Source organism: Hyaena hyaena, unplaced genomic scaffold, assembly GCF_003009895.1.
Source record: "Hyaena hyaena isolate Hyena2069 unplaced genomic scaffold, ASM300989v1 scaffold_52, whole genome shotgun sequence".
In the NCBI taxonomy this organism is placed as follows: Eukaryota; Metazoa; Chordata; class Mammalia; order Carnivora; family Hyaenidae; genus Hyaena; species Hyaena hyaena.
In genome coordinates, this window is record NW_024080684.1 from 3,150,694 (window position 1) to 3,162,324 (window position 11,631).

An 11,631-nucleotide genomic window follows, 5' to 3' on the forward strand; every position below is an offset into this window, starting at 1 on the left:
TACCAACTCTTTCAATCCTAGAGATATCCATCTGGGCATCAGACCAGGACTTCGGCTGTGCCAAATCGCAGTGCATCTGAAATCCACTACCTTTCTTCACCAGCCAGTGAAAAGACTTGAGCAACAGTCAAAGGAAAAAAGAAAAGGGAATTCACGTCAGAAACAAATTATCAATTTCTCTGCCTCCCACCCAGAGGACAGCGTGTCCTCTGCCATCTTCCCCTTTGCTCACCCTTACAAACCAATGACAGAGACTAGAACAGAGGAAGACTGGGCAAGACAAGTCTGGGAGCAGCAAATTCTACCTCCTACAATTGGCCCTCCCTTGCCAGGGCTGTGATGCCAGAGGGCCAAGAGAAGCTCTATCTCGTAGCCCAGGGCCCCAGCTGTGGTGAATAGGAGGGAAGAGACAAAGGGATGTATAAACTGAATTAATATTGTGCAAAATTAATGAGCAATAAGTTCAGGGACAAACGAAGAATCATCTAGCAGCAGTGAAATAAACTACCTTGTACATTAGGAGGCTCAGCAATACGCAGAGGTCAAACACTGAGTTTGTGGAGTCAGAGCACCTGCATTCTAATCCCAGCTCTGGCACTTTCTAGCTCTGTAGCCCTTCTCACTGAATACACATTCATTGCTCACCTACTAAGAGCTGGGCCCTAGGCTGGATGCCAGGGATGTACCAGTCCCTGCTCTTGTGGAATTAAATTCTAGTGGGAAGGACATTAACAAACACACAAAACAAGAAAAATGCCAGACAGCAATAAGAACATATAGGGAAACGGGGCGCCTGGGTGGCTCAGTAGGTTGAGTATCTGACTCTTGACTTTGGCTCAGGTCATGATTTGAGAGTTCTGGGATTGAGCCCCACGTCAGGCTCCATGTTGATTGTAGAACCTGGTTAAGATATTCTCTCCCTCTCTCTCTCTCCCTCTACCCCTCTCTTTGCTCCCCTGCTTGCTTGCTCTCTCTAAAATTAAAAAAAAATTAATAATCCTAATAACTTAAACACATAAATATTTCTATTATGCCAGGCTTTTACACTGTCCAAACTCAAGGATTTGGGGAAGAAAGAAAAGAATCTTTATAAACCCCAAGATTAAATTTATTAATATACTCCCAATATCAGTTTCTTCCTATCCAATCTCTACCCTTCCCCCATATCCAGTCCCCCAAAAGGAAGAAATTTAGAAAAACAAATTAGTACTAAAATTTTCCTATAAGAAAATTCCCTATTTTTATTCCCCAAAAAATAAAACTCCCATGGAGATAAATATGTACCTTAAATGTGTATCTCTGTTAATTTACAGATTATTTTCAGTACATATTTCCTTTAAGATACTGAAAAGGCCACAAATTCAGAATAGAACAATCCAAGGAGGATCTTTTAAAATATACATTATATGTAGATGATTCCTCTGACTTAACATGAACTAAAAATCCCTTTGCAATATGTAAATTTTAGCGTACTATGAGACCTGACCATCGTATACTAATATTTACATTAAAAGAATCAAAAAAGTGCCTTCCAGAAAGCAAGACTGGGACTAATACAGCCCCATTCAAATCCAAATTTATCTACAGGCTTTTGCAACATAATCCAGCCAAAAGAATGTGATTCATATCTCAGCAATGCAACAGCTAACTTTTCAATGTGTTTTGAAGTAGGTGCCACGAAAGTAACAGTCATAGCCGTGGCATTAAAACACTCTAAGCAATTTGAGAGTTTTTAAAAATGTTAAGAACTAAGTAATACAGGCCCATTAAAGAACTTTAGAAAACACATATGAGCAAAAAGGAGAAAATGATAATGCCACAGGGCAAAGATGAACACTATTCATATTTTAGCGTATGTTCTCCTAAACCTTCTTGAAATAAATATTTCCCACATATAGGACTTCATATTGCACATATTTTTTACTTGACGATATCAAGAATGTATTTTATACACATCCATAACATTTTTGTAAATGTACAACGTTCTACCTTATGTATATACCCTATTTTAATTAGCTCCACTGAGATTCTCCATGATCTGTTCTAATGCCCAACACTAAAGGAACAGAGTAGGTTAACTACTTATTTCCTAAAGTTATTGGCCCATGACATCAGAACTTGTACTCCTTCACAAATACTTTGGGAAACTACAACTTAACCAATCCTCAATACTGTTTCTATGGTGTGTCCAATGTTTTTCTATTATAAAAATGCTGTGATCAAATTCTTGCTTGTACATGTCTATGTATTCCCTAGGGGAAAACTCTAAAAATAGTTACTGAGCCAATGGTAAGCACATGGAAAAAATGCGAGTATTTCTGCCCAAGTGTCCCCCAATAATGTAAGAAAACTGTCAGTCTTTTTAAATGATAATATTTAATTTAAAAAAGAGATTAGAAGTTATGTGTATTCATCACACAGAGTCAATATTTTTAGGCTTATATAATTACTTCTCTATGGACATGGCTAGTTATCAATATCAAAGGTTACTGTAATGGACATTGACTAAGAAAACTAAGAACATATCTCCTCACAACTTATAGAATATGACAAGCATGGATACGTTGTGTCTTTTCTTTTCCTCTTTGTTACATTTACATATATCTGGATTTATATTCTGTGCTCTTAAGAAGATATTAATAATCCCTTTTATCTACATAGTACTTTCTACTATAAGAACACTTAAACAAAAAGAAATTTAGAGGAATAAAACATCCTAAAAGGGTACCTTAACACAGGATATTAAGCTGTACCTCCAAAAGATCCTTAAAGTTACACAACAGTAACTACATATTTAGAGCCAAGACTGTAACAACCAAAGCTTTCACCAATTAACTGACACCAGTATCATGGAGGGAAATGTATATCTTAAATGCACGTCTCTATTAATTTATGGACTATTTTCAGTACATATTTTTGCAATTTCAAATAATTAAGAAACAGGATCCTAATATATCATAAAGATGGTTCAGAGAGCAAAAACAGGGGTTAGGTTCCTTTTTTTGTTTTTCAAGTGACACTGGAAGTAATTTTATACCTCAAAGTAACTCTCAAAGTTACTTAAGTATAGTGTTCACACCCAGGGTGGAGTTCAGTGTAATTTTCAAAGCTCAGAAAGGCTCTGTCTGCTCAAAAATATCTGCCCTTAGAGCCCATCTCAGAATCGTACTTGAAGATTTTTTTAAATGCAGAGATTTTCTTATTCAACGGGTCTGGAGGAGAGCCAATGCATCTGCATTTTTTAAAACCTCCCCAGTTGATTCATTTGTACAGCCAGAATCTAAAAGCACTCAATTATAGCAAAAGACTGAGGAAGGGAGTGGAATCCTTAGGTCCCCATCTAAATGGTCACATGAAAACCATCAATCTGTCTCAGGTTACCCATGTGAAAACTGTACCTTCAGGAGACTCATAAAAAGCTTCAAAAACGAAAGCAAAGGTAGATATATCTGTTGGCCTAACCCCGGCCACCAAAAGAACATGGGTAAGGATATACGATAAGGGAAGCAAGACTCAAAGATCACCTTACCAGAAATTGTGCTACTTCATATTTTAAGCACGTAATCCACTCAACTTCATAAAACAGACCAACAAGAACAAACTACTTAGCTGTATGTGTGTGTGGAGAAGGGTGGTCTCATAAGGAAAAGCATTCAACTGACAGCAGGAATTTCACCAAACAGTGCCCGTAAACATACAGTAAGAACAAACTGAGTAGGCAATTAAGACAGGATACTCAGAGATGGTAGATTACCTTTTACATTACAATAGTCATTTATCAGAACTGTGTTGCTCAAAAGAAGTTTGTCTCACAAGAACAATGCAAAAACAAGCCAAAAAACCTATGTCTTCTAAGTGATTTATTCCTAATAATCCATCATTTTCTTAAACTTCCATTACCTACCAGATCTGGACTTAATGATGTCACTGAATTCATTCTGCCCATCATCAGGCCTGGCCTCATGCTCTCCATACTTGGCCATCTTTGCTGAGTTTCAATTTAATCCAAAGACTGTATTAAATCCTCTTTTTAAGACTTCCAGTTTTCTATAATGGTCCAGCTCAACATCAATACCTAAAAAAGAGAAAAGGGAATGTGTTGATGTGGGAAAAAGTGCGTATATATATTTTTTTCTTTTTTTTTCTGAATCCTACCAAACATTTATTTTTTTCTTTCATAGTTTATTGTATATTTATATTTTTTCATATATTTGTATATTTATATACACAGTCGTATACAGCTATATATACTAACCATTCATTCAGCTAATATTTATTCAGCACCTTCCATGTGCAAGGCACTGATCTTGGCAATGGGGATACGACTAAAAAAAAGACCTAGCCTCTGCCATTATGAAGTTTATAGACACTAAGCTGTTAATGATATAATGAATTATTTCATTATAATACTGATATGTTGCAAAAGTACAAACGAAAAGTATAAAGTATTATGAGCATACAGCAGAGGACTGACCTGCCTTGGACAATTAGAGAAGGTTTTCTTAAAGAAGTGAGATTTGTTCCAAGTCTTCAAGGAGGAGAAGAATTTAATTAGGAAAAAAAAAAAAGATGAAGGAAGAGAAAAAGATAAGAGCCTTCCACGTGAAGTGGTAGGAAGAATCATGCAGAATTCAAGAAGCTGAGCCGGTGTCTTTGGAAAGAAAACAGCCAAGAGGAGAGAGATCTGGTGAACTAGGTAAAGTAGGTAGACAGGACCAGGGACAGGGCCTTGGAGACCAGGTGAAGGTTTTGATCTTTCTCTAGAGAGGAAGGGAGGTCCAGTAGAGGGCTTTAAGCGGGGCATGAACATGATCAGATATGCCTTCTGAGAAGGTCATTCTGGTTTGCAGGTGGACCAGAATGATGAGTGAGGAGCCATGAAGACAATGGCAGAATACAGCAACTGTTCATCGAAGAACCTAGAACACAGGCACATAGGCGTTGAATGAAAGTTTCTTTCAATTACTCTGTATTTTTGAAATTTTTTCATGATAGAATTTTGAGGGGGGGGGAAATCCTAAGTTTAACCAAGTGATCAAACTTCACATGACCAATAATGGGGCATCATGTGATACGACGGAAAATATACCACATCATCTATATAGTATCCTTGCCAAAATGTTTAACATGAAGCTTATTGTAAACAGACAAATATAAACTGTGGATAGTGTTTTAAAATAAATTATCTAAGGGTACCTGGGTGGCTCAGTCAGTTAAACACCCGACTTCGGCTCAGATCATGATCTTGAGGTCTGTGAGTTTGAGCCCCACGTCGGGCTCTGTGCTGACAGCTCAGAGCCTGGACCTGTTTCGGATTCGATGTCTCCCTCTCTCTCTGACTCTCCTTCTTTCCCTTCCTCCCTCCTCTCAAAAACAAATAAGCACTTAAAAATTTTAAAATAAATTATCTAGACTGCTCAAACTTACCAATGTTGTGAAAAACAAAAACACCTGAGGGAGGGAGAACTTTGCAGGTTAAAGAAGAGGAAAGAAACATGACACTCAAGTGTACACTTTGACTGGACTCAGAATTTAAAAAATAAACATTTTGGAGATGATGTGAAAAATATGAACTGGGGCTATATATCAGACAATATTACTGAATCAATATTAAAGTTCTTTAATATTGGTTAATAGTTTTATCATTATGCAAGTATCTTTGATTATAAGAGACACCTGATGAAATCTTTACCAGTGAAATGTGATAAAAACATCAACTTAAAATCAAACAAGACAGCATATACCTACCTATCTATATACAGTTCTCTATCTCTACACATACATACAGAGAGAGGGGGAGAAAGAGAGAGAGAGAAAGCAAATGTTGTAAAATGATAAATGCCTAGAAGGGGCACCTAGATGGCTTCAGTCAGTTTAGCATCTACTCATGATTTTTGGCTCAGGTCATGATCTCAGGGTTCTGAGCGTGGAGCCTGCTTAAGATATTCTCTCTTCTCCCTCTCCCTCTGCCCCTCTTCACACACTCTCTCTCTCTCCCTCAAAAAAAAAAAAATGTAGAGAAAGAGCATATAGATATTTACTCTTCTTTCTAATATAATATTACAGGCAGAAATGACTGGTCCAAACAAGGGTACAGGGAAAGAAAAGGGTAGATATGTGAGGTATTTACATATCAAATACAGATGATCAGTAGCCTTTGGGAACTGACTGGATATGAGAGGTGCAGAATACTATGGCGCAAAATGACTGCCCAGTTTTGGTTTAGAAAACTGAGTAGAGGGTGAGTCATGCACGGAGCTGGGGAGCAGATAAGCCACTGGCGGAAGAAATAATGAATGTGGTTTGAACTTGCCAAGTTTAAGGTGCCTCTGAGTTATGTAAGTGAAGATAACAAAAAGGCAGTTGGACATATAGGTCTGATCTCAAAATTGGTCTGAATTCAATATAAATCTGGATAGTTATACATTATATACATTATATCCACTGACACAGATTTTATTCTAGAAGATACATTATATGCATTCTGCTGAATATAGCTATCACTCAAAATAATTCTAATCTTTAGTAACTAATTAGAATCATCTTCAGAACTTAAAAAATTAAAGATTCTACTCCATAGAACAACATTCTTCTTTAAAAAGTCAAAAATTAGGGGTGCCTGGGTGGCTAGGTCGATTAAGTTTCTGACTCTTGATTTCAGCTCAGGTCATGATTTCATGGGTTCATGAGGTCACGCCCCACATCAGGCTCTGCACCGACACTGCGGAAACTGCTTAGGATTTTCTCTCCCTCTGCCTCTCCCTGACTCTCATTCTCTCCCTCTCTCTCAAAATAAAAAATGAAAGTTTTTTTTAAATGTCAATAATTAGAGGGGCACCTGGGCTCAGTCAGTTGAGTCACCGACTCTTGATTTGGGCTCAGGTCATGATCCCAGGGTGTGGGATCAAGCTCAGGAAAAGGATGTGTTCTAATAGTAAAGAAGTCAAAATTACCGTAGAACAAAAATGTTTTAAGTGTTTAAAAGTTTGAGGTAGAAGAAAACTGGTGGACTGCTAAAGCTTTAGGAACAATTTTTTCTCCTGTAAGAGGACTCTGTGGATTGGGCATCAGTCTGCCAAATTGTCAGTGTAAGAAACTTTTTTTTTATATTGCTCTACTACTGTTAAGACTTTAGGGATTATTGGGGCGCCTGGGTGGCTTAGTTGGTTAAGCGTCCGGCTTTCGCTTAGGTCATGATCTCGCGGTTCGTGGGTTCGAGCCCCGCGTCAGGCTCTGTGCTGACTGCCAGCTCAGAGCCTGGAGCCTGTTTCAGTCTGTGACTCCCTCTCTCTCTGACCCTCCCCTGCTCACGCTGTCTCTCTCTCTCTCTCTCTCCTAGAAATAAATAAAACATTAAAAAAAAAAAAAAAGACTTTAGGGATTATTATATGATTAAGTTCCTTTCAAAGGGAACATACCTGTAAAAGACTTGCTGAATTCTTAAGTATATTTTATTATATTCAAGAACTTGAAGTTTTGTTCAGAAGAATGCTTATAAAATTTTATTATGGAAAATCAGCTTTATCCAACAAAAATTCTCTTTACTGAAAAACAACTAACTATTGTTTTGAGAGATATTTCTAACGCCCTCTTTCATAACTGGTCTTGGCCAAGGGTCTTCACTTCACTTGCCAAAGACCTCTCCCAATATTTTTTAATCCTAATTTTTATTTTATGTTGCCACTCTAATTTCTCAAATTTTCTCTTCCTGATCATCAAAATCCCTTATATGCTACGAAGAGCAGAAAGAGGATCAGAGGACAAGCAAAAAATGGGAAAGGGAGAGAATCACAGAAGGCCATTCGAACAGTGAAAGCCACTGACTGCCACTTGTTGCCAGGAAGAGGCAGGGAACTCAAGTTGAGCACCATAGGGCAAAAAGATACCTCCTCCTTCTAAATCACTAAATGCTGCAGTGACTTATAACTGGTTGTCAGGAGATAGAGTACAAGTTTCCTCACTAACAGTGTGCCTCGGTGTGCATCGTCCCCTTCCACATCTGCAGGACGTAAGAGAGGCCACCTTCCACACAGAGCTGGGTGAGAAAGGAAATGAATTAATGGGATATTGGCTTAGAAGCTGTGAGCCCTCTACAATTGTAATTTATCGTTACCACTGCTTTGGGTCTCTGTTCCCTCCTCATTATATTTTGCAAAGTTTAGCCAGATCTTTCTCACTGAAACCACTACTTTCAACCCTGCATTGGGCAACTCTTTATTCAGAACGTGTCTGGCTGTCATATGGAATAGAAGCCCTGAGTGTGTGGCAATAAACTTGGGAGTGAGAGGGGGTGGGGTGACCTTAAAGATAAAGCTAATGTTTTAGTTTTAAAACAATTTAGCAATTAGACCATGTAAGAATACAAAAGACATTCAACAATTAGCAAGGATGATGGAAATGCGGTATTGGTCCTTGGGCAGAAAGCGTCCGTGATTACAGGATAATCCAGAAACGCAAACCCAGGAACGCTAGAGATAGTGGACAGGGAAGCGAATGGGCCAAGAATCGGCCTCTCTGCTTGAAACACAGTGCAAAAAAACGCCCAGTGCCAAGAACTGCCATTCATTCTCGGAAACGCTCCAAGGAAAGGTTAGTACTACGGTGATTAATACTGTTTACAGGAGCAATAAATTTTAGGTAAACACCCAAAGGAGGGTTAAAGAGCCGTCTCATTGGTCCCATAAACTCGGATGGAGGGAGCGGGGAATGACTCCGCGGAAACCTTGGCCCTGGCCGCCGGGTCCTGCGGTGGCCGGCGAGGCACCCGCGAGTTTCGCACCCCCCCAGCTCTCCCCTGCGCCGCAGCGCGCCCCCACCCCCCCACACACCCACCAGCAGCGGCCCGCAGCGGCCCGCCGCGCTGCCCGAGGCCCGTGCAAGTTACAACCCAGGGGATGCGGCTGCTGCCGCGGGTCCCGGAGGCCGCGAGCCCCCGCCTCGGCCAGGGCGCGCGGGCCATCGAGGCTCCCCGATCTCGGCGCGTTCCGGCCGCAGCAAGCGGTGCGCCGACCCTCCCGGGCGCGGCACGGGGAACTGACCCGCCGCGGTCCCAGTGACCCAGGGGGCCTGGACGCTGGTAAGGAGGAGACTCCCTCCGGGACGGCCCAGAAAGCGGAGCTGATCGCCCCAAGTCAGTCCTGGGACTCTCCTTTTCAACGTGCCCCCCAGGCCCTTGAAGATCCGGCACGTTTTCTCCTTCCCTTGGAACAACCCTGAAACAGTCCCTTTCGTAATCCCGGGCTTGGGGGTCAAAGAATTCTCTTGTAACAGCGTGCCTTCTAAAAGTTGCACAGCCTACAATCCGCGCTTTGTTGGGTTTATAAGTGGCCTTGGACCACCAGAGCCTCGGACCCAGGGCCCAAAGGGGACACGAGTTACCTTACCTGACGCAGCAAGTGATACCAAGAGTGCGGGAAGGTAGAAGAGGCTACCGGGGGGTGGGGGGGAGGGGGCTACACACCCACTGGACGTCCGCCTCCCTCGCGTCCCCTCCCCGGAACCCCACCCGCGCGCGCAGCAACGGCTTGGAGATCGAGCACGTTTCCTGCCAAGCGGCTGCCGGCGAGCCGCTCCCCTACCCGCCCACCACACTGCCACCCACTTCCCACTCTCTCCAGGAGGACACCTCGGGGCCCCGCCTTCCCGGGGCCGGGGTGTGTGTCCTAGGCCATCCTAGGAGGCCACGTCCCCTCTCGGAGACCACAGCGCGCGACGCACGGTTCCGCGACCGTCTCAGCCGGCGGGGGAGGAAGGCTGGGGAAGACGGGCGGCCGCGCCGCACCCGTCGGACGAGTCTGGGGCGTTTGCCACCAGACGGATTGCGGGGACCTCCCCGCCCGAGCTCCCGTCCCGTTTCTGGCACTCCCCCTCTCCCGCCGAGGGGAACTGGACTCCGGTTCCGAGGAAAGTGCGTGCGAAAGTTGGTGACATCTTAGACGGCCTGGAGAAGGTGATCGGGACGCACAGCAGAAGCCGCAGGAAAAAAAACCATCCTCCGGGCAGCCCACGCCCCGCCTCCCCGGGGCTGCGACACCGCACCGGCTTACCTGCTCGCAGGACCCGCGGGCCCGCGTCGCCTGCCAGCCGCCGCCGCCTCCGAGTCCGGAGCGGGCCGGGCTCTTCTGGGCGTGTTTGGGTCGTTAGTGACCGCGGGGGAGTGTGCGAGCGTGAGTCCTGGGGAGCAACGTGTTTTCAAAAGGAAATGTGAAGAACCAGAGAAATCCGAAAGAAAAAAAAAAAATTTTTTTTTTGACACCCGATTGAAAACGCCTCCAACTTGTGCAATCTTCCTGCCGGGTAGTTCCGCCAAAAACAAAAACAAAACAGTCCAAGCGCAAACCTGGAACGGGCGCGCCGGCACCAAGTTTGCCAAACACTAGAGAGTTTTCCGTCTGCAGAAACGACCCAGAAGAAGGGAGGCACCGCTCCCCGCGGTGCCCCAATCGGCTTCGGGGAGCCGGAGGCTCCTCCTCGGCCCTCGGCGGGAGAAAGCCCGGGGCCGGCCGCGGCTGCCCGCTCCCCTCCTCCGAGGAAAGGCGACTCCACAACTTTGTGCGCGAGCGGCCGGCTCCGCCGGCTCCGCCTCCGCCTCCTCCCCCCCGCCGCCGCCGGCCTGCCCCTTTGTTGGAGAGCCGCGCAGCAGGCGGCAGAGGGAGGGGGCGCGCAGCCGTCCCCCCTCTCCCCTCCCCGGGGAAGCGGGCTCGCCTCCGGGCACCCCGGGGCTGGCCCTCCCCGGGAGGAGGCGGCCGAGCGCTCGCGCTCCCCGCCGCACTCGGCTCTCGGCCGCCGGCCCCCGCCGCCGCAGGCCCAGCAACTTTGTTCCCGGGAGAGCCGCCCCTCGCGGCTCCGGTTCGGCCCCGGCCCGGGCGGCCGCGGCGGGCTGGGCTCCGGGAACGTGGCGCCCCGGGTCACCTGACCGCGCGCCCAGTCAATCAGCTCCCGCCCCGCGCGCCCTCCCCGCCCGCAGCGGCCCGCCCGGCGCTCGGCGGGCCTGGGGCTGCGCGCCCCGCGCGGCTCCCGGAGCGTGCGGCGCGCCGGGCGCTGGAACGGACGCCTCGCACAAGCACCATCCCCTTTATTCAGATTACCCGAAAACGTGAGTCCCGCCCCCACCTCGGGCACACCGGGTAGTTCGGGTGATCGTGTTCTCTTCCAGAGGTAAATCTCCGTTTGCCCCCTCCACTCACCCCACCTCCGTTTGCTGACGTTGCTGATTTGTAGATTCTAGTTCCAAGGGTGTATTTATTTTAGCTTTCTTAGTGTCGCTTTTAGTGTTAAGAGGAACTTGAAATTTCGTTTTATATTCGTTCATACCTACAAACTGCCTATGCTAGCCTTATTTTTCTTTTTTTCAAACACACACACACACCAACGTAGACCTAGAATAGCCCGTCCCAAGGTTGAGGCGTTGGTCAAGAAAATCTGGGAAGAAATCAGTGTGTGTTTCCTGTGCATGTCTCTTATTTACATATTTCATTCGTGTGTGTTCCTGTGACTCTTACATGATCATCACACTTGAGGATGGAGAGGGGAGCAGGGACAGCAACCTAAGTTCCCAGTTTGTAAAAAAAGAGGAAAGGATGATTGATAACTGAGCAGCTCTGGCTTATTGCTGGTTTAATATTTGGAAAT

General features: G+C 45.0%; 1 protein-coding gene across 2 annotated transcripts in view; it reads right to left on the minus strand.

The window, feature by feature from the left end:
• The window catches only part of UTRN (utrophin), a 576,845-nt gene that overhangs the window by 509,457 nt on the left and 55,757 nt on the right, over nt 1–11,631 (minus strand). The window contains exons 1-2 of one of the 2 annotated variants that reach the window (XM_039230878.1): nt 10,047–10,094; nt 3,905–4,075 (exon numbers count right to left, since the gene is read on the minus strand). In XM_039230878.1, the coding sequence (XP_039086809.1) occupies nt 3,905–3,983 (79 nt within the window). In that variant the 5' untranslated portion in view covers nt 3,984–4,075; nt 10,047–10,094. Of the gene's footprint in view, nt 1–3,904; nt 4,076–10,046; nt 10,095–11,631 lie in introns of those variants that run through there. The other variant, XM_039230877.1, reaches the window with a different exon arrangement.